This window comes from Phaseolus vulgaris, chromosome 8, assembly GCF_000499845.2.
Source record: "Phaseolus vulgaris cultivar G19833 chromosome 8, P. vulgaris v2.0, whole genome shotgun sequence".
Taxonomy (NCBI): Eukaryota; Viridiplantae; Streptophyta; class Magnoliopsida; order Fabales; family Fabaceae; genus Phaseolus; species Phaseolus vulgaris.
The window spans coordinates 29358234-29381650 of record NC_023752.2 but is presented as its reverse complement, the minus strand read 5'-3'; the positions used below and the strand labels follow the sequence as shown (position 1 = coordinate 29381650).

The 23417-nt window shown below is 38.3% G+C and overlaps 3 protein-coding genes across 4 annotated transcripts; 1 reads left to right on the top strand and 2 right to left on the bottom strand.

Annotated features, from left to right (window-relative positions):
- The first annotated feature begins 1119 nt into the window (after positions 1–1119).
- LOC137825651 (probable calcium-binding protein CML22) lies at positions 1120–3056 on the top strand. Of its 2 annotated transcripts, none has more exons than XM_068631375.1 (5): positions 1120–1521; positions 1894–2106; positions 2205–2404; positions 2505–2679; positions 2790–3056. In XM_068631375.1, exons 2-5 carry the CDS (start codon positions 1911–1913, stop codon positions 2879–2881), a joined length of 663 nt encoding a protein of 220 aa, XP_068487476.1. In that variant the 5' UTR covers positions 1120–1521; positions 1894–1910; the 3' UTR covers positions 2882–3056. The 2 variants fall into 2 exon arrangements, with proteins under 2 accessions (XP_068487476.1, XP_068487477.1); XM_068631376.1 differs by having other exon boundaries at positions 1151–1521; positions 1863–2106.
- Positions 3034–5958, bottom strand: LOC137825650 (receptor like protein kinase S.2). The gene has a single exon (XM_068631374.1). It carries the CDS (start codon positions 5757–5759, stop codon positions 3234–3236), a length of 2526 nt encoding a protein of 841 aa, XP_068487475.1. The 5' UTR covers positions 5760–5958; the 3' UTR covers positions 3034–3233.
- Positions 5959–19145: 13187 nt separating this feature from the next.
- On the bottom strand, positions 19146–19904 carry LOC137824903 (uncharacterized). Its single transcript, XM_068630581.1, has one exon. It carries the CDS (start codon positions 19902–19904, stop codon positions 19146–19148), a length of 759 nt encoding a protein of 252 aa, XP_068486682.1.
- Positions 19905–23417: the final 3513 nt, after the last annotated feature.

Sequence of the window (23417 nt, the reverse complement as noted above, 5' to 3'; positions counted from 1 at the left end):
GGTAATGTGTCATTTGATTCATGGGTCATATCTAACACATATATTCAATAAATCACTGTTAGCTTATTTCTTAGGGTGTCACCCAGATTTGGCGGGATGTGGTCTGAATTTACAGGAAAGTTACCTTGATTTATAAGATGTTTCCTTACTTGTCATTTACTGTCAATTTGTTCTTTAATGTAGTTGATCACTGGTACATTACTTTTTTTCTATAAAATTATGTAATATATTTAATTTTTTATTATAACATGTTTAATAATAAATTTTATAAAAAATATTTATAATTTTCTTTTTAAAAAATATTTAATAATTTTATAATAACAAAAACTTATATATCGAAAAACACAAATTGGTTTAGCTGTGTTAAAATTTTATATTAAGACTGAACAAAACTGAGATAATTCTATGTAGTTTAGATGACATTTAACCCAATGGCGTGATTATGTGTACCTACTGCTGTTTGTGATTTGTCCAGTAGTGCCATGGTTTTTAGATGCTATTGATGCATATTTATAAGTAGGAATGTTAAACAAATTAACTCATATTTTACCCTTTTGGCTGAAACCTTCTCATCAAAGAACATTCCATTATCTACAATGAGTGTCAACATAGAAATGTGCAAAATGTTGGACACTGTTTATTCACTAGTCAAGAGAATGGTAAAATATGCTATCTTTGGTACAAAGAGATATTCACTAGTCAAGAGAATGGTAAAATATGCTATCTTTGGTACAAAGAGAAATCAGGAACAACAGCGGCTACCTGGTCGTATTCTATTTTCCATCTTGGACTAATGAAGCTCCCAAAGAAGGCTAAAGGAAAGAAATGGTGCAACTTTTTCCCAAAATATTAAAAAAGACAGAAGATAAGTTCAACTATATGAAATTTATACTCATAGACAACTTCAACTATATGAAATTTATACTAAATCGTGTTATACATCTAAACTTTTTAGAATTTTTTTCTATAAAAATTATGTTATACATGGATGACATCTTTGCAACTATTTCTTCAAAGTTGGGTTTCTGCCTCACAACTTTACCTATTTTCGTAATAAAAAAAAATCTGTCTTCTGCATTTGTGTGCTTTTGGCCCCAAAGAACGTCAGGTAACAACACCATAAGTTGAATGATACAAAGTGAATGTGTGTAGGGCTAACTCTCCATTCAACCTGAAAAATTGTCCTTTTTCTTTTGGGTTTTGTTTATGGGAAACACCATCAAACAAATAGTGAATAAGCACAATCTTCAGTAAGTCAATGGAACATATTCCTTAACTATCCCTTTGGAGCTTGGATACTTGGAAAGAGCCTAACACTCAAAGCAAAGATGCCATCTCCCCTTTTGGAATCCACTAAACTTCTCTTTTTCTGCTTTCATCTTTTTCTTTCCCTATAAATTTCTAGCTGCTTCTCTATTCTTCAAAATTTTGCTTATTTAGAAATTGCTTCCTTCTGAACCTTTGGTTGTCCCAAAACTATTTTATTTGCTTGTCATAAGCCAAGAACCAGGAAATTGGCGGGTAGGTTTCTTTTGCTTGTCTTATTCGTTTCTCTTGTTTAATCTATTTCATATCTTGTGTTAGGCATTGGATAACATTTGGAATTTCTACTTTACTAAAACATTATCTGACAAAATTATTTGAAAAATTGCAAGAATTGAGAATTTTTCGTGTACCTTGTATATGCATACTGATGATAGTTTTAAGAAAAAAGTAAAAGTAATTCGTTTATCCCCCTCCCCCCACATTTTTTTTACTTCTGATATTTATCAAGTTAAAGATATAAAAGACACTATTGTTAGATTCGTGAAAATTAACACCTGATTAATTCTTTTTTTTGTTTCCTTGTACCTCATTCCAAGGATTGTTACTCTTACATTTTGCTTTCTTCAGAAGTCTTTGCCAATAAAATGGGAGTAATACTGTCATGTATTGGTAAGTCAAGCAAGAGTATGAGCTTGGATGATAAAATTGAAAGGAAAATAGTTGAAATGAGAAGACATAAATTTGGAGAAAGCAAATTGAAATCAGTTGATGGTATAGTTATGATGTTCCCTATGTTCAAGGAGAAGCTGAAAACACTAAGAGGAATGTTTGAACAGTATGGTAAGTTTCAATAACAGCCCCAACATGCTGTTTTTAATAAGCTACAGCTCTTAATTTTTGGCAGAAAAGTAACGTGTTTTATGTTGTATCTTTCACAGATGAGGATTCTAACGGATCTATAGAACCCAATGAACTAAAGAAGTTCTTAGAACATCTAGATCTTCATCTTAAAGAAAAGGAGATTGAGACTCTTTTTGAGTACTGTGATATTGATGGAAGCAAGGGCATACAGTTCAATGAGTTTATAGTTCTTCTATGCCTCATCCATCTACTAGAAGAACCTTCATCCTCTAATAATGTACTCACTGGAATCTTAATTTTATGCTTTTGTTGATCTTGAAATTGTTATATCTGCTTAACTATGCAATGACTTCATCGTGATTATATTTTTCTCTCAGTCATCTAAAGCAGGGTTAGAACGGGTTGGAGAAATTTTTAATGCCATAGTTGAGACCTTTGTGTTTTTTGATAAAAATGGTGATGGGAAGCTTAACAAAAAGGACATGGTCAGGACACTGAATGAGACTAATCCTCGTGAAAGATCCCCGGCCCGCATCTCTAAACACAGATTTCGTATTATTTACTTCAATTCTATAGCATGATCTGTTTTAGATCTTTCATTTCTCCATTCTCATTTCTATGTTACCTTTCTGATTTCCCTCTCTGATTTTGCTTCCTTGCAGAAGAAATGGACTGGGACAAGAATGGTCAGGTCACGTTCAGGGAGTTCCTATTTGGTTTCATTAATTGGGTTGGCATTGATGCAGATGAATAGATGCAAGAAAAGAAGTTATACTGCAGAAAGAAGAGTTTGAAGTTAGATTGTGCTAAATGTGTGTGAGCTTGACTTGTCTCCATTTTCTTAATACTGTGTTGGGGAAATTTATACACTTTGCTTGTGGAATTGAAAACTAGAAAATTGAAGTATGAATAGAAAACACATGTTTTTACCGTTCTTCAGCATAAAAATACACCGATACATTAAGCTTCTTTTATATACAATACAACCTAGTGTAGAATAAGTAGACAAAATAGATAAAACATGGAGACAAAAAACAAGATAGAGGTTTCTCTACTTTACAAAAAAATTCAGTTCCCATTAGGTAACTTCAATGTCCTACATATTCTTACTGTATTCCTAGAGCTTGGATTCTCTTAATCATTGACAAAGAACAGTAATTTCTTTGTCTCCATTCTTCCCTGCTCTCCTTGTTATTATGGACAAGTAATTTGTCATTGCCATCAAGAATGCTTACTATTTGTCTCATGCTTGGTCTTAACTGCGGGTTGCAACGGGTGCAAGCAATTCCTAACCCCACTAATCTCATCAATTCTTGGTCATTGTATTCTCCATTGAGTCTAATGTCAGCTAATTCCTTCAATGGTCTTTTTCTCGTCTCAAATTCATGAACCTTCTTCACCAAAAGCACCTCTGGTTGCCTAAAATCTACTGCCATCTGTCCACTGACAACTTCAAGCACCACTACACCAAAACTATAAACATCAGCTTCAGTGGTTGCTTCACCTGATTCCACGTATTCTGGAGACATGTAGCCGAAAATCCCACGAACCGATTTTCTAGTGTCAGCAACTACATGATGACCATGCTCATTCCTTGACAAAAATTCTGCTAGAGCAAAAGAGCTGAGTCTTGGATTCATATCTTGTTCAAGAATGACAGCTGAAGAGGTAATGTTTCTGTGGATCACTTGTTCATCCCATTCCTCATGTAGATAGAGTACTGCAGAGGCCAGTGCCTTCACTATGTTGTACCTGTGATGCCATTGGAGGAAAGAAGCCCCACTTCTACTTCCATTGTTATGATGCATAAGCAGTTGGCTGAGAATTCTACTTGCCGAGTAATCATAAATAACAAGCATCTCTCCTTGCTCAGTGCACCATCCACGAAGTTGAACCAAATTCCTATGGCGAAGCCGTCCCAGATTTCGGAGTTCGTTGGAGAATCTATCACGCAGTGCGGGACATGTCTTCATCCCAAGGCGTTTCACCAAAACATGGCATTGGTCATCAAGGATGCCATGGTACGCAGTTCCAAAGTCTAGCTCAGCCACCCTTCTTGAATCGGAGAAGTTATCTGTAGCAGAAATAATCTCCTTGTATGATATTTCTCTTGGAGTTTCTATCACAGGAAATGGTCGGTGGTGGTTCATGCTCTTAGAAGAGATGATTTCACTGTTTTTGTACTCAGCGGTTACATACACAGTTTCACCTGTGGCTGTTACATAGTTTGATGAGGTATTGGTGGTGATTATGCTTGCATTATCTGTGGTAGAGCTAGTGCCACTTGTGCTGCTTGGACTATGACTAGTATCAGATGGGGAAGACAAAGAGATATATAAAGGGTGGGAGAGAAAAGAAGGGAGTGCTGGTAGTTTAAAAGAAATGTCAGAAAGAGCTTCCACAACCCATTTCATGTTTGGCCTCGATTGTGGGTCATGGAGTGTGCAGAGGAGGCCTGTGTGAATGAAATGCTGCATCTCTGAAAGCATGAAGGATCCATCTGGTAGCCTTGTATCAGCTGCTTCCAGAAGCTTCCCTTCATCAGAAAGCCTTCTAATCCAATCAAGCAAAATCATTTGTTCATCTGGCTGCGTAAGATCGATTGCTCTCCTTCCAGACGCCACCTCTAGTACAACAATCCCAAAACTGAAGACATCAGATTTGGAGGTAGTATTGCTTGGTTTCTGCAAGCTTTCAGGAGGAAGATACCCAATTGTGCCCCCAATTCTTGATGTCTCTCCCAATCTGAAATGGTCATTTCTGATTGATGTTGTTTTCCTGTTGTCATACTTATACTCATACTCAAGCTCATGCTCTAGCCACCTTGCCATGCCAAAGTCACCCAACCGAGCATTGTAATGGGAATCAAGCATCACATTGCTGCTCTTAACATCCCTATGAATGATTTGAGTCTCTAATTGCTCATGGAGATAGTACAATGCAGCTGCCAAACCCTTCACAATCTTCCCTCTTTGTCCCCATTGAAGAGGCTTAGCCTTCAAGTTCTCATGCCTGCGAAATAGTACACGGTCAAGGCTTCGGTTTGGCATGTAGTCATAAACAAGATGCAACTGATCTTCATTGACACACCAACCCCTCAGCCTCACAAGATTCTTGTGGCGAAGATCAGCTACAGCTGTTAACTCTGCTGCAAAACTTTTCTCAAACTGCTTGCCTTTCCCTGCCAAACAGCACTTCACAGCAACCACGGTTCCATCACTGGGCAAAACAGCCTTGTACACTTTGCCAAACCCTCCACTCCCTAAAACTTGGTCTTCACTGAAACCATTGGACCCTATGAACAGCTCTGCATAGCTGAAAATTCTGGGGTTGTCCCTGCCAATGTTGACAGAAACTTGCACACCGTCCATATCATGAAACAACACACCAGAGTTGTGCTTCTCTTTGTGCTCTCCTTTCTGGCAAATTCTCCACCACCCTGAGTCATACAACTTGCCCAAAAAATCACCAAGAGAAGCAAGAACTTGCCCCCCACATGCCCTGTGAAGCTGTTTGGCCTCAACTTGTTTCTTTGGTGTTTGAAAGGGTTCTTGTTGGACACCCTTTTCGAGTGGCACCACCATTTCACCAGAATTTGGTGGTAAAACTATGCAGAAGGGATTCAGCTTCATGGCTGAGGTTTGGGTGAATGGTTTGTGAGAGAAAAAAGGTATTTTTGAACATGAATATTTGAACTTGGTATTGAAGTAGATATTGAGGAGATCCTCTTGTATTTGATAATGACATTTAATTGGTGTTGGGGTCGTGCTATATTTTTCAACGCGTTTAGTTTGAATAACTTTATTTCTATCCGGCTATTGTCCAATTTGGAACCTACCTCCAAGGCCATGTCAATGTTTTCTATAGACAATTATTTACATTTTTAGAAAATTATATCTTAAAACCTCAACCACTTTATAATCAATGAAAGACATGTTTTTAATAATAAATTATAATTGAAGAAGAAATAACTATAACACAACTATTTTTTCTTCAATCAAAAAATTGGAAATGATTTGTAGCTTGATCTTCTATAACAATTCAATAAGTGGTTTAGGGTTTCATATTTTGGCATTAATGTGAAACAATCTAGAAAGGAATACAACAAGATGATATGAGTCACGGTCAAGGTCCCAATATACATTCCTAACTTTTACTTGTATAAAACTAGGTGCTAAATTTTGACTTATATGAATATAACTTAATATTCATGTTAGATTTTATATATTCATGTTAAATTTTTATTTTTATTTTCAAAACCGTCATCAAACTTAACTTTTACAAGCATAAGACTCAGTTGAAGACATTTTTTTTTACTTTTCTCAAAAAAAATAATCGATTTTATTGAATGATGCTACAAAAACACGTTGGTTAAATGAATAAAGAAAATAATGATTCTCCAATAAAGTGTTTATAAGAATTGACTTGCAAAAGCATTTTTAGTAAAAGAAATAGCTTTTTCAGCGTAGGTTTTGTGCATAGAGACAAAAAAAGTTGTGTATTACCAATAACTTTCTTGAAAACAGACAAAAATGTGCAACTATTAGGTTGAATTTAGGTGAACAGCGCTAATCAGTGAAAACATATTCCTAAAAGGATGGGCCAAAAACACGAGAAAAGTGCATCAAGAAGCATTAAAAAATTGAAATATATTTGCTAAACTCCAGTTTAGCTAGTAAAAGTGACTTGATTTTATAACAACTATTGTAGTAGGTTGGGAGATACCTTATCTCTACATTTAGGGAGAAATTGGCGCAACTAATAAATGAGGTACATGAAAAAAGGGACCATCAAGAAATGGGTTCTTAATCATCCATGTCACTTTTGCTAATCACTTCTTAACCTATTTATCTAAAATATACAAATTGGATATAATCTAATCAAAATACAATTCTAGAATTTAATATTTAAAAATAATACATTAAATATAAATATTATTTATTTTAAATATTTGTTGAATGTCTTTTCAATTAAATTTATGAATATATATATATATATATGTGTGTATTAATTTCACTTACTTATTCAATTCTCTTGCATAAAGAAAAATTAGGAGAATTTCCAATCGATCTTCATCAATAACTTATCAATTTGTTTTTAGAGACACAACTTGACTTCTCAATAATACCATTTTTTTCATATTGGAAAATGGTTTGGAGTGATTTTTCTTTTCCGATCAATTTAATTTTGTAGTTAATCCACGTGATTAAGATTGATAGGGCTGTGTTTAATGCGTTTTTTTAAGGTTGAATTTATTTTCTTGATATAAGTTTTTTTTAAATATATAGAGTAATTTGATTTAAAAACGTGTCATATTATATTTTATAGTAAGATATGTTTTGAACAACTTGACAACCGTATCACTAAATATGTTAATATATATAAATCTTTGAGTAGGCCAACTATTTAAAAACATTAAACATCAACAAGTGTAATTTTTCAAAATATTATAGTAAAATTTAATAGTAATAATAATAAGAATAATATATTTTGTGCATTGTGAAAGAGACCGGCTTATTAAATTTAAACAATTTTTAATTTTAATTAATTGTTTTCATTGAAAAAACTTAATCAACATCAATTTTTTTAATTCGTTTAGGTTTCAGTTTCAGAATTTATATAATTCGCCGTTTATAGAACATCATATGTTATTTATCTATAAAAATAGGTCAATTTCACTTTTAAATTATGTATGGTCTAATCTACATTAATTGAAATTATTTATATTAAAGTATTTTTTTAGAAAACTTATTTATTACTCTAGGCGAGTTTATTTAAGTAAATAACAATGTGCTAAGTTTTAAAGTATAGTCTTTAGACATTATACCGTAGTCAATGATAATTATTCATTTGTTAAATTTTTTGATAAGATTTTTGCTCTATATTCTCTCTTCGAAGGGTTTTGGTACGATTAGGATTTGTGTGGGTGGTCGTTTATTCTTCAACTTGGTGGTGGACCGTGTGCATGTTGGTCGGTGGCGGCGGGGCAATCTGTCGAGACGCTACTGGTGACACAGCGGCTCTCTTCGTCTACATCAAAGGCGTATTCTTTCCTTAAATTTCTTCTTGGAAATTCTATTGCACACAATCAAAGTTGTCACCTTTTTCATGTAGTAAGTTCTAATTTGTGGTAAAGTCACGAATTTTATCGAAATTTATGGTACAGTCACGATTTTTATCGAAATTTGTGGTAAAATCACTATTTTTATCGAAATTTGTGGTAAAGTCACGATTTTTATCAACATTTGTGGTAAAGTCAATATTTTTAGGTGGTGCGCCAGTGGGACGGTGGCGGCTGGCGTGGGCTAGTCGACAACTTGTTAGCCTTTGAAAATGACGGAGGGCTCTATGTGTTTCCTCATCCCATGGGCTTGTTTGATGGATTGAGAAGTGTTCCCTAATAAGAAAGTGTTTGTTATGCTAGGACAAAGGAAGACTTTTACTCTGGCTATGGGAAATACATGTGACATTCCTTTGTTCCAGCTACCTACTCCTTATATTAAAGGAGACAAGATTGTTGTCCAGATTGATGAGACAGATTACTTGATTGGTCTTAAGGATTGCAAGATCCATCTTCATGGTCAGATTATTCTATCTAAGGGGGATAAACCTCTCACATACCTGGATTTAACTCAAAAGTTGCAGCCAGTGTGGAAGGCTCTTGAATCGTGGAAAGCAATTCCTCTTGGGAAGGGTTTCTATAAGTTTGAGTTCTCATCTTTAAAAGACATGCGATGGACCCTCGGGATAGGTTCCTCGAAGTTATCTCCTGGTTTCTTGAGATTGTTTGCCTGGACAAAAGACTTTGTTCTAACTACCATGAAGAGTACCAAAACTCAGGCCTGAATTAGAATCTACAAATTGCCTTTTGAGTATTGGAGACCAAGGGCGATATTTTCCATCATCGAAGGTCTTGGTCCTTTGTCTTTGGATAAGCATACTGTGAGAAAGAATAGGGGTATGTTTGCTAGAGTGCTAGTGAAAATTGATTTGTTGTCCCTTTTTCCCTATCACCTCTTGGTTAAACGTCCAGACTTTGCTTTTGTAGCTGATGTGGAATATGAATGGCTCCCTCCATTTTGCTCTCATTGTAAGGGCATGAGCTTGCTCAGTGCCGAGTGATTCATGATTAGGGTCATGTTCCTAGGCCTCAACATAAGCCTTCTCAGAAGAAAACTTTATGAACAAGAACAGGGGAGGACCGTGGTTCCTAAACAACGTAAAGACTATCAGAAGAAAGATCTGCAGTTGAAGCTCATGGAAGGCCCTACTGATAAATTGAACATTGATACTCATGGCGGGGTAACACATGGTCACTTTTGGGTCACCTTGCTTTTGATAAAACAGGTGGAGTGGAAGATGATTTTGCAGATATGCCTCCTCTCGAGGATGCCTCGGACGCAAGGGTTTCCACTCTCACTTCGGATTTCTCAAAATCGAGGATGTTAAGGAATTCACCTGTTGTTATGCAAGTCAAGGACTCAGAGTCACATTAAGTTATGACTCCTATTGATGATCATCATGTGGAGGTCTCTGCTCTTGTGGTTGTACCATCTCTGTAGCGTCCTACCTCTCCTCGGAAGGCTAAATCACTTGCAGATTCTAAGCACCAACTAATACTCCAATTGATGGTCATCATGTGGAGGTCTCTACTATTGTGATTGTACCATTTTCGTCGCCTCATACCTCCCCTCAGAAGGCTAAATCTCTTGGGGATGTTAAACCACTATCGTTGGTCCTGTAAAATAACTTTTCCTCTCTTGATAGTTTGGAAACTACAAATGTTGTTGCAAAATTTTGGGTTGATCCCAACGAGATGGAGGAGGATGCCAGTGATACTGGGGAGGAAATAGTTTGCACTAAAAGAAAACCAAGGAGACCACCTAAGGAGACTGATAAATCCAAAAAAATTGCTAAGGCGGTTCTCTCTACAACGTCGCAATGAAGGTCTCTTCATTTTTTGGAATGTTGGAGGACTGGGAAACCACAAAACTGTGGAGATGTTGATTAGTTTACTTAAACTACATAAACCCCTCCTGGTTTTTCTTGCTGAACCAAGATGTTGTACACTGATGCTTCCGACGTCTTTTTCAAATCTGATAATATGCATTTAGTGGCTATGTCTCCTATTATTAATAAAGTTGCTAAGCTTTGGTGTTTGTCGATTCCTAATCTTGTCCAATATTTCTTGGTCAATGATCAATTTATTTTTGTAACTTGTCTTCTGCATGATAAATGTTTCTAGCTTTGCAAGTGTTTATGGTGCCAACACATACTTGGTTAGACAGTTTTTGTGGAGGGATCTTAATTCCTTCACAGGGCCTTGGTGTATTATGGGAGATTTTAATGTTGTGCTCTCGGGATTATTGTAAAGGGGGTGGCTCCTAATCAAGTTTCTTGTAATGGATTCCTTGATTGGATTAATACTAATGATCTTTGTTGTATTCCTTTTACGAATCTTGTTATACTTGGTGTAATGGAAGGAGGGGGTTGCATTGAATTTATAGAGGACTGGATAGGGCTTTATGTGATGGAGTGTGCCTGGATGAATTGGATTCTTGTACTTATCAGGTTCTGGTTAAAAATTGTTTTGATCACTCCCTTATTCTTGCTAGTCTTGCTAGTAATTCTTTGAGGAAGGTTAGCAATTTTCGTTTCTTTTCTATGTAACTTTAGGAAACTTTATGTCTGAAGCTTATTCATGACTCTTGGGCTAATAAGGTTGTTGGTTGTCCTATGTTTATTTTGCAAAATAAGTTAAAAAGGTTGAAAATTGAACTTCGATACTGGAATAAAAAATTCTTTTGGTAATGTTCACAATGCAGTTCTTCTTAAGCAAGGTCTATTCCTTGGTATTCAACAAAACTTATAGACTGTTAGTTTGTCTGGTATTGATGGGCTTCTTTGTCAAGAAAAGATTGCTAAGGAGGAGCTTGATCATGCTCTTCAATGTCAATATTTGTTTTGGAAAGAAAGAGCTAAGATGTTATGGTTCAAAGATGAAGATCGAAATACGGCTTTTTTTCCATGTTGTGGTCAAAAGGAGAAATAACTCTAGTGGGATTCATCGTCTACGGATTGATAATGAGGTTACTGAGGATCCTAAACTCATTAAGGGTTTTATTTTGGACTTTTATACAAATCTTTATACTAAGTCTATTTCTAATGTTTCGGATACAAGTAATATAAAGGATTTTATTGGTTCTTATATTCCTGAGCTAGTTTCCTCTAAGGAGAATATGATGTTGATTAAATATCCTGATTTTGTGGAAACCAAGAAAGTTATTTTTAATCTTAATGGTAATAGTGCTCCTGGTCTTGATGGGTTTGGTGGTGTTTTCTATCATTCTTGTTGGGACATTATTGGGACAAATGTTTGCAATGTTGTTCAAAAGTTTTTTAAACAAAACTGAATTCTCCCTGAAATGAACAATAATGTGGTATCTCTTATTTCTAAGATTCAGGGTTCTGACACCATTAAAGATTACAGGTCAATTGTTGTTGCTAATTTAAAATTTAAGATTATTTCCAAGATACTGGTGGATAGGCTTGCACTTGTGGCTGCAAGAATAATTTCTCCTAATCAATATGGGTTTGTGCATGGTAGACAGATTCAGGATTGCATTGGTATTGCTTCTGAAGTTATTAACATGCTTTCTAAAAAGGTTAGAGGAGGTAATATGGCTTACAAAGTTGATATTCATAAAGCCTTTGACATTATGAGTTGGAAGTTCTTAATATTAGTTTTGACACGCTTTGGTTTTCACCCCTCGTTTGTCGGTTGGATTAGTACAATTCTTCGTTCAGCTATGCTTTCTACCAGAATAAATGGCAGTTTGGTGGGGGTTTTTCCTTGCAGTAGAGGTGTCATACAAGGTGATCCTTTGTCTCATTTACTTTTCTGTCTTGCAGAGGAAGTTCTTAGTAGAGGTATCTCTAAGCTTGTGAATGATAAGAAAATTTTACATATGGCTAGTCCATAAGGTTATCTCACTCCCTCTCATATTTTGTATGCTAATGACATATTTGTTTTCTGTAAGGGGGATATTAAGTCTCTTAGAAATTTGAGTATTTTTCTTAAAATATATGGTGATTTTTTTGGTCAATATGTTAATAACTTTAAAAGTAGTTTTTTCACCATGTATTTCTGCAAGATTTGTCACCAAAATTCAACGTATTTTTTCTTATAGTCATGGTTTTTTGCCTTTCAATTATTTAGGATTGTCTATCTTTGTTGGTGTTCCAAAGTGTAGATTTCTTCAACCTTTGGCTGATAAAGTCAAATTGAAGTTAGCATCTTTGAAAGGTAAATCTCTTAGCATGATGGGTCGGATTTAGTTGGTCAATACAGTGATTACTGAATTTCTAGCTTTAATATGTATAAATGGCCTATTTCACTTCTTAACCAAGTTGAGTAGTGGTGTCAAAATTTTATTTGGACTGGTGATATTCTGAAAAAAGGCATAGTCACCGTGAATTGGGATACGATTTGTTCTCCTCTTAAGAATGGAGGTTTGGAGATTATTAATTTTCATCATGAAAGTAATGCATATCTTCTTAAGCTTGCTTGGAACTTTGCTTATAGCAACAGACCTTGGTATTTTCTCTTGAAAGTCAGGGTTCTTAAATCAAAATGCGAGTTTAGAATGGTTTATAGATCCTTATCTCTTTGGCCTAGAATTAAGCAAGCTTATTCTTCTATACTTGATTATACTTCTTGGACTGTTGGTACAGGTTCTTTTATTAATTTCTAGAATGATAAATGGTGTTCTACTACTTCTTTAGCAAATATTGCAAGGTTATCTGATGGTGTTAGCATTCCGGATACAGTCTCTTAGTTTTGGACAGGTTGTGATTGGAATATTCACTTATCTTTACAGCACATGCCTCATTTTTTTAATCATATCATTGTTAGGGAGGAACAAGATATTCCTAATTGGATTCTAGATGAGTCTGGTCGTTTCACTCTTAAATCGGCTAGGACTTTTTTCTTGGAACCAGGAGTTTCCTGTGGTTGGGGTAAATTCATTTGATCTTCATTTATTTGGCCTTCCAAAACTCTAGTACTCTGGAAATTTTTTCATGGGCGGCTTCCTACATATCAACATATTCAGAATAAAGGTTTCAATATATGTTCTATGTGTACGCTTTGTGAAAAACATGAGGAATCTATTCAGCATTTATTTTTTGAATGTTTTAATGCTTTGCATATTTCAAGTTGGGTTCGGCAGATTTTTCTTACTTCTCATTTCTCTAATAAGGATGATCTTATTTCTTTTATTAAGAGTGATGGTAGTCCTTTCGTTAAACTGATTAAGCTTGTTGCGATAAATTTTTCTGTTTGGATGATATCGCGTATGAGGAATTATGCTAGATTTCAGGATAAGATTGAGGTTTCTAGGGCTATTTTGGTAGTTAAAGATTTAATTTGTCTAGTGGGAAATTCGTCTAAAGCTTCAATGAAGAATGACATGTTGAATTTCAACGTGATTAAGTTTTTTGGTATTAATACTCGTAGTGGTAAAGTTCTTCGTCCTCTTCTTGTTAGATGGGAGTTTCCTTCACTAGGCTGGGTTAAAATTAACACTAATGGGACTGCTAGGGGGTATTCTGGTCTTGCTACTTGTGGAGGTATTTTCCATGGGAGTATGAGGGAGTTTATTGGTGCTTTATATGTGTTTCTTGAAGTTCAAACTATTATGGTTATTGAGTTTTATCGAGTTATACATGCTATGTAGGAAGCTCAAAAGATGGGCCTTACTAATGTCTGGCTTTGAATGTGATTCTGCCTTGGTTTGTGCTGCGTTTACTTGTCTTAATTACTGTGGGAAAATCAGGTTTAGGGTTACTCATATTTTTCGTGAAGGGAATGTGTGTGCTGATAAGTTGGCTAATTTAGGATTTATTCATGGAGAATCATTTCATTGGTATAATAGGCTTCCATCTAGTATGTTCTTATAATTCTTTATGAATAGGTACAAACCCTAAACCCTACATATGTATCGGTTTTGTTAATATATGGGTTTTGGTCTAGTCCCCCCATATTTCTTTTTTCTTTTTTTTTCTTTTTTTTAATAATAATACTTTTTTGATGTGATGATAGATGATTTTGTTACTTGATGTGTCAGCCTAGCTGAGATGTCAAGTTGCACAGTGATGCCTAACATAAAAAAATTTATAAAAAAAAAATAGATACCCATATTACATGGCATAAAGATTTGGTATGATATTTTATGTAATAGATTATTTATTAACATATTTAAAAACTCCTACTATAAAATAAATTTTAAAAAGATTGATCAAATTATTAAAAATGTTAAAAGAGTAAAATAGATTTAAACCAAACTTAAAATAAGTTTAAAAGGCAAGTTATATATCTTAATTATAAAACTTACCCTGATTTAAAACCTACATTAAATCATGATGAACATTTTCGACTTCAAAAGTAGTGTTATTTTTAGGTAATAACACGCACACGCACACACACACTCATGCACACACACGCACACACATATAGAGTTATTGATATCTAAAATAATTTCTATTATTGATAAGTATTTTTAAAATTGGTATATAATTAGCTACTAAGGTTTTAACTACCAATTCTTTAGACTCTAAAGTTGGTAGTTAAAACATTGGTAGTTAATTAGATACTAATTTCAAACATATTTATCAATAATAGAAACTAATTTAAATATCAATAACTTTTTTAATCTTTAAAATAATATCTAATTTACTTAGTAACTAATTATTTTTTATCTTTAAAATTAATTTAAATTTAAATTTTGCTTGTAGTGAAGAGAAACTAAAGAAATTTCAAACTTAAATATTTTTAATATACTTTTATGTTCCTACTAGGGAGATGGGACCTAGAGAACTATTGAAGTCTTCTTCTCCTTCCTTCGGTCGGTCAGGTTGTTGGGTGATGAACTGGGATTCTCCTCGTCCTCCTGCTTCTCCTTCGACACTCGGTCTCGGGTGGACACCGGATGGTGGGGGTACCTGATAGAGATCAAATAAGAGAGGATTTTACTAATGGAGGAAGAGGTCATTCACCCAAACATTTTAAGTTCTTCCTTATAGTCTTCTCAAAAATTAAAGAAGAATTAAAATAAAGAGAGGACCAAGCCTAAAGCCAAAAGAAGACTACAAGCTTTCAAGAATGGGCTTCAATTAATATCTCTCTTTATAGTTTCTTTTGTATAAATTTTTAAATAATATAGAATAGTGTTTAGGTAGGTGCTAAGAGGGAAACCTAAAGATACCTCTTGTGTAAAGCATCTTTAGATATTAGCTTTAGAAAAATATAGAAGGTATCCCTTCTATTCTCCACTTTAGGCGCTAGAAGTGGAAGAGTGCAAGGTAACCTTGGATAGCTTCCTTTGTAAGCTTCTTGTACACTCATAACCGGTCCTTCTCCCATAAAAGGAGGGCTTGAGTCTTTCTAATACAGATTTGATATTTTTTAGTAAAGAAATTCTCCCAAATTGGTGAGTGATTGAGAGACTTGTGTCTTCTCCTATTCTAGTCTTATCTTGAGTGCACTCTTGGAACCTCAAGTGGCGGCATCTACACTCATCTTGAAGCTTTGCATCCTTCAAGTGGCGTGCTCCTCTCCAAGGACTCCAACCACATAAGTTTCCTTCTTATTTCCATCTTATTCATCCATTTTCATTCCCAAACAAACTCTAAAACATGTGTTTGATGTTTCTAGTCATTTTAATCGGTAGAAATTGCTTTTTTTGTGTTTCTGTTCGGTAGTTTCTGTTATCTTGTTGTTCTTGTGGTTTAGGTTGAGTTTCTTTGTGTTTAATCGGTGCAATTGTGTTTTCCTTGCTTTAATCGGTTCATATGCCATATTATGGGTTTCTAAGTGAGTTTGGCTTGATTTCTTGAGTTTTGGTGAGTTCTTGAATGAAAGAACATTGATCCAATTCTAGAAAAGTGCCTAATCATATTCCAACTCAAGTTGAATCCATAACATTTCCTTGAAATATCTCTATCATGTTATTGGAATCACATAAGTACCTGCGAAGGCACTCCGACGCTCAAGTCAGTAAAGCGGGTGGTCAGCTCTCAGGTAGGTGAACAGTAATAAATGACATACATTTCTCCTTGGGATGTGTGCTATTTATACTATTTTAATGGGCTTACCTTATTGGGCCTGATTAGCAGAGTGGATCTCGCTTAGGGTTGTATTACCTAATCCTTAATGACGGATTAGCTACACTGACCTTGGTTTGAGCGTTAACGATAGTATGGGTGCCGACGGTGATGATTCCACTTGTCTCGGCCAAACTTTCCTGGTCTAGGTCGTCTCGGCCAAGTTTCTGTGGGTTCGGCCAAGTCTCTCGGGTCTCGGCCAGGCTTCTCTGGTCACGGTCGTCTCGGCCAATTTTCCCTGGTCTCAGCCAAGTCTCTCGGGTCTCGGCCAGGCTTCCCTCGTCTTGGTCGTCTCGGCCAAGTTTCCCTGGTCTCGGCCAAGTCTCTCGGGTCTCGGCCAGGCTTTCCTGGTCTCGGTCGCCTCGGCCAAGTTTCCCTGGTCTCGGCCAAGTCTCTCGGGTCTCGGCCAAGCTTCCCTGGTCTCGGTTGTCTCGGCCAAGTTTCCCTGGCCTCGGCCAAGTCTCTCAGGTCTCGGCCAAGTCTCTCAAGTCTCGGCCAGGCTTCCCTGGTCTCAGGCAGCTAGGTGGATCTCGGTCAGGGAGACCGAGTGTCGGTCTCGCCCATACCAGTACACTTGCCCCCCATTCTCGAGGGCAGTTATGTCCGATGAGTCTTAAATGGTAGGTGTCGGTCGGTCGGATTGGTCAGGTGGACTGGAATACGTCAGCGCGTGTCTCGGTCGGTCATACGAGTACACTTACCCCCTAGGCTCGAGGTCGACTAGGCCGACCGATGCCGAAGAGGGTGAGTCTTGTAGTTAATCAAAAGTAGGTTAGCCTCTGGTCGAGATGTGGCCTTCTCTTGTTTTTATATCTTTCTCTCTCCTCCGATGTCGGGGTGTGACCTCCCCCTTTGATAATTACCAATGTATCACCCTTCGTTTTTGTATCTAAGAAGAATTTTCACGAGTTAAAATGTCGGTCTTTAATTGTTTAGGCGGTCGGCCATTAATTGTGATTGCTTTAAATCGAACAAGTTGAATGGGCGGTCAGCCATTAACTGTGATTGCTTTAAATCGAACAAGTTGAATGGTCGGTCGGCCATTAACTGTGATTGCTGAATCAAACAAGTTGAATGGTCGGTCGACAATTAACGTGTGAGTTTGTTTGTACCAAGTTACGATGTTAACTTGGGTGTGTGTCGATCGGTCTCAGTCGGGGGTGTGCCAGTTGAGGCTTCGGCCAGGCCGAGTCGAGAGAGAGGTGTTGGCAGGGTGTTCCTGTTGAGGCTTCATCCAGACCAAATTTGATGGGTCGGCCTCAGTAGGGTATGACGGTTAAGGCTTCATCCAGACCAAACCTTATGGGTCGGTCTAGGCAGGGTATGTCGGTTAAGGCTTAATCCGGACCGAGCCAAGAGAGGTGTTGGCAGGGTATGCCGGTTAAGGCTCCATCCAGACCAAACTTGATGGGTCAGTCTCGGCAGGGTATGCCGGTTAAGGCTTCATCCAGACCAAGCCGAGGGAGGTGTTGGCAGGGTATGCCGGTTAAGGCTTCATCTAGACCAAACCTGATGGGTCGGTCTCGGCAGGGTATGTCGATTAAGGCTTCATCCAGACCGAGCCAAAAGAGGTGTTGGCAGAGTATGTCGGTTAAGGCTTCATCCATACCAAACCTAATGGGTCGGCCTCGACAGGGTGTGTCGGTTAAGGCTTCATCCAGACCAAACCTAGCTCATCGGTCTCGGCAGGGTATGCCGGTTAAGGCTTCATCCAGACCGAGCCGAGAGTTGCAGGAGAACAGTGCTTTGATGAAAATGCCTCGTCAAAACCTCCCTGGTAGGGTGAGGAAAGAGTGTGTGACTTTATTTAATTCAGTTGTAATAAAACTTGAGGTGCGTGACGTTCCACGTCCTCGGTACAATTTTCTCGAAAGCCACTTTAACTGATAAGCTCCCCCCTTTACGACTTCTCGGACTCGGAAAGGTCCCTCCCAGTTGGACGAGAACTTGCCTTCCTTTTTTCTCGCATCGCTGCGCATCCTCCAAACGAGGTCGCCCTTCTGGAAGCTCCTCGGCCGGACTTTTGTGTTGTATCGCCTTGACGCCCTGATCTTTCAGGCAGCCTCCTGAATCCTGCTTTTGTCACGAAATTCACTTACCAAATCGAGGTTGACCGCTAGACTTTCCTTGTTTAGGGTGAGGTCGAGCATCTGCCTTCGTATGGTGGGCTCGCCCACCTCGCCCGGGATCATTACCTCGGTCCCATATGTCAGGTTATAGGGTGTCTCCTGCATGGTAGTCTGGGGGGTGCATCTGTACGCCCAGAGTACTTCTATCAGCTCCTCGGTCCATCAGTTTTTTGCCTTGCCCAGGCATTTTTTCAGCTCATTGAGTATGACCTTGTTGGCAGTAATCCACGCCTTTGAAGTCCTCGTCCGTGAAGGTGATGGAATGTCATCGCGTTCACTTGGTGCACCGCCTGCAAGTGTTTCTTTCGGGCGTTGTTGGTGCTTGCCCCCCAGGCGAAGCCGCCAGCTATAGTGTTGATAACCTCTCAGTTACCTCTTCTATCGGCCTCCCTAGGGGGGTCGTCCCTTCGGGGGGGATCGTCCCTTGTGGGTTGTCGGTCGTCTCTGTTATCCCGGTCATTTCGACCGCGTTGAGGTTACCTCGTCCGCTTGGGTGGATCCGCCCAGCGGTGTGGGTCTCAGTCATTCCTGACGAACCGGCAGAGATGCCCAGCCTAGATAAGTTCCTCGATCTTATCCTTCAGGGCCTGACACTCCTCGGTCCGGTGTTTTGGTGGTACCGACACTGCTTTGTCCGGTCGGCATTGTTTGGGCTAGCCACCTTCCTTGGAGGAGGGATCAACGCGGCGTTGAGGGTCTCGTCCAGAATCTTCCCCCTCTCGGTCGTCAAGAGTGTGTACCTTGAGAATTGGATTGGGCGGTCCCGGTTATCTCGGTGTTGGTCATTTCTTTGACTCGGCCGCCCCTGGCAGTCCTTTGACTAGGTCGCCCCTGGCGGTTCTTCTCCTCTTTGTTTTTCTCCCAGTCGGCATCAGCACGGGCCTGGTTGTGAAACTCTCTGAGCTCTTCCAGCGGCATGTATTTAGCGTGTCGCTTCCTCAGCTCGTCCAGGCTGTCGGTCGGCTGTATGCATAGGTTGTCGGCAAAGGGCCCTGGACATAGGGTTGTCAGCATGTGGTGCATGGCAACGTCCGGGCTCAGATTCCGGATGCTCATTGCCACCTTATTGAACTTATCAACAAAGGTTCTCAGCGACTCTCCCTTCTCTTCGCGGATGCTTACCAGGGCGATGGAGGTTAGGTGGTGCGGTCGGCTGGTCGCGAACTGGGTCTCAAACTTTGCTAAAAGTGTGGCAAAGCTATCGATGGAGTTGGGTGAGAGCGTGGTGAGCCAACTAAGGGTTGCTCCCTTCAAGGATGTGGGAAACACTCGGCATAACACAGCGTCATCCGTGGTGTAGAGACTCATATGGGTGGTGTAAGCATCCATATGCTCGTCCGGGTCGGTGGACCCGTCATATCGGTCTCGGTTGAAACCCTTCCACTTTTCAGGCAGTGGGACTTCGATGATGGTGTTGGTAAAAGGATGTCGGCGGGTCGAGTCGGCCGTCACGGTCGATCTGATCAGGCACGACTCGTCGTCCATCTCGGTTTCTCGAGGAGGGGGTCGGCCTCTCGTCCCCTCGGTCATGTCTGGGTTGGGGGGAGAGGTGTAAGACTTGCTGACAACGTTCGTCGGTATGACAGAAGGTCCTCCCTCCCCCAGCTTCCTTTTCATCTCTTCGTTCTCCCTACAAAGAACTTGGAGCTCCTACTCGTTTTTCTGAGCAGTCTCCTCGGTCTTCCTCCTCATCTCGGCCATCTCTCTCTGGAGAGACAGCAGCAGTGGTCGGCTTCGGTCATTCTCTCCATGCTTCTGGTTGAGACCATCTACTTTTTTCCTTCAGCTAGTTTCTCTCGGCCCCACGGTGGGCGCCAATAGAGAAATATTGAAGTCTTCTTCTCCTTCCTTCGGTCGGTTAGGTTGCTGGGTGATGAACTGGGATTCTCCTCGTCCTCCTGCTTCTCCTTCGGCACTCGGTCTCGGGTGGACACCGGATGGTGGGGGTACCTGCGAAGGCACTCTGACGCTCAAGTCAGTAAAGCGGGTGGTCAGCTCTCAAGTAGGTGAACAGTAATAAATTACATACCTTTCTCCTTGGGATGTGTGTTATTTATATTATTTTAATGGACTTACCTTATTGGGCCTGATTAGAGGAGTGGATCTCGCTTAGGGTTGTATTACCTAATCCTTAATGACGGATTAGCTTCACTGACCTTGGTTTGAGCGTTAACGGTAGTATGGGTGCCGACCGTGATGATTCCACTTGTCTCGGCCAAACTTTCCTGGTCTCGGTTGTCTCGGCCTAGTTTTCGTGGGTTTGGCCAAGTCTCTCGGGTCTCAGCCAGGCTTGCCTGGTCTCGGTCGTCTCGGCCAAGTTTCCCCGGTCTCGGCCAAGTCTCTTGGGTCTCGGCCAGGCTTCCCTGGTCTCGGTCGCCTCGGCCAAGTTTCCTTGGTCTCGGCCAAGTCTCTTAGGTCTCGGCCAGGCTTCCCTGGTCTCGGTCGTCTCGGCCAAGTTTCCTTGGTCTCGACCAAGTCTCTCAGGTCTCGGCCAGGCTTCCCTGGTCTCGGTCGTCTCGGTCAGGCTTCCCTGGTCTCGGTCGTCTCGGTCAAGTTTCCCTGGTCTCGGCCAAGTCTCTCAGGTCTCGGCCTGGCTTCCCTGGTCTCGGACAGCTAGGTGGGTCTCGGTCAGGGAGACCGAGTGTCGGTCTCGCCCATACCAGTACATTTTATAATAAAAAAAACTGTCGAAGGATGGATCACCTTAGTTGTATTAAGGTTATCTAAATAGAAATTCACATACTACCTCCATAACCAACAACTTGTTATGTGTAGGTGTAGGTTTTTTTTTAAAGTTAAAATTTAAATGTAGATTTTTAAGATATGATTTGCATTATCTATGGATTAAACGAGTTTTATTAGTGAATTATACTATTACTTAGTTTTGATTAATTGTTTATCCACCAAAGTGTAAAATATGAAGATGTTATGTCTTTAAGATGATGTATTTTGGAAACAACAGGTCATCTAATACGGAAGTACATCTCTTGTGATGTGAGTTAAAGTTGTTTTATTTCAATAATCATTCTGAAACAAGCTTATGTTAAATCTGGTCCAGCTATCTGTTGTGTTCGATCTTTTTTTTACTTCGTTTTGAGTAAAAAGCTGTCTAACGTTGATAATTATTGTCTATTGTAACATCCTATATTTTCTCATATCTATAACCATAATTTGTATGAAATATTAAAATAAATATATAAACATAATACAAATATATCTACAATTCTTTCATATAATGTTTCAAATTATCTCTCTCTTCATAAGACTTGAAACATTTAAATAAAATTAAAAATAAAATTTCAAAAGAAAATAAACATTTTCCATCATCGATCTTCTCACTGAGAAACTTTATCACCAGTAACATCATCTGCTCCCGTGTAAAATACACGATCATCATAGATAAAAGAAAAACAACCACAAAACAGAAAAAAGGGTAAGCTAGGTATTTTTAAAACTTAAAACATAAATATAACTTCAAACATCCAAATAAATCCATCATTTCTCATGCATTCCACATAACCATCAAGTGTCTATCAACAATTTCAATATTCATCTTTCTCATGTCAGACTTCTATTGACTCATAACACATAGACACTTGACTCTACTTTCGGAAGACTCGTGCATTGACTTAGACTTAGAGATCTGCACTTGTCATACTACATCACTGTGAAATCCACACAACTATGTGCATAAATAATCTCAATATCATCTCTCTCCCAGTATAACAGGGTTAATTCATATAGCAGGTCAAGTTAATTATCTTTCAAACAACTTACCCATTCATATGAACCTCCTTCGACTCTCACCACGTGAATAACTTCGTCTATATGATTCCATTATCTCAGAAGAGTCAGGATATCTCCTTCTAGACGAATCCCTAGTCAATGCACATCCTAAACAATCTTAACATGGTATTTTCTTTCTTGAATATACTATGTCTTTATTAGAATTCATATTTTGAACCTCATAATATCCACCATCAAACAATCAAATCATACCAATGTTTAGAAATTCCAAAATACACAACAATTCATTGACTAATCATATAAATGTCTAATTAAAGAGATTTTCAATTAATTATACATGAAATAAAAGTTTACATACTTTATAAGAAAAACTATATAGAAATAAATAAATCAATCTTTTAAAAGAAAATAAAAATTAGTTTAATATTTTTATTTTTATTTATTTATTTATTATTATTTTTAGACTCTAGCTTGAGCTAGAAATTGCTAGCTTGAGCTAGAAATTGCTAGCTTGAGCTAGAAATTCGCCAGAGATCAACCATAATTTTAGCTTGAGCTAGAATTCGCTAGCTTGAGCTAAAGTCCACCAGAGAGCACCCAAAATTTTAGCTTGAGCTAAAATTCGCTAGTTTGAGCTAAAATCCTCTAAAGAGCACCCAAAATTTAAGCTTGAGCGAGAATTCGCTAGCTTGAGCTAAACTCCTCCAGAGAGCACCCAGAATTTTAGCTTGAGCTAAAATCCTCCAGAAAGCACCCAAAATTTTAGCTTGAGCTAAAATCCTCCAAAGAGCACCCAAAATTTTAGCTTGAGTTAGAACTTGCTAGCTTGAGCGAAATATGCAGAAAAATTCTGCATAACTTAATATACTTTATTAGATTATAAATCAATATCTCATTCAATTCATAAATTATAAATCTACACATTACATTGACAGTTCCAGTTCAACATGATACAATCACTCTCATTGAATCATTGAGCTATATGTCCATTTATACATATATATATATGATTTCTAATTCCAAAACCATTTAAATCAAACAACCAATTTCAATCACAACACTTTCAATTTCAATCAAACTACAATCTACTCAAAACAAGAAATCTTGCAACAAAATTTGGAATTGGTGACCAGTCACACTCGCATTCAAATCTTCTAACCTAGGGTTCTATTGAAGATTTTAAACTAGCTTCCCTTACCTGGACTTTAGCAGATGCTCACTAAGAGTTCCAAACCCACCAAAAGTTTAAGG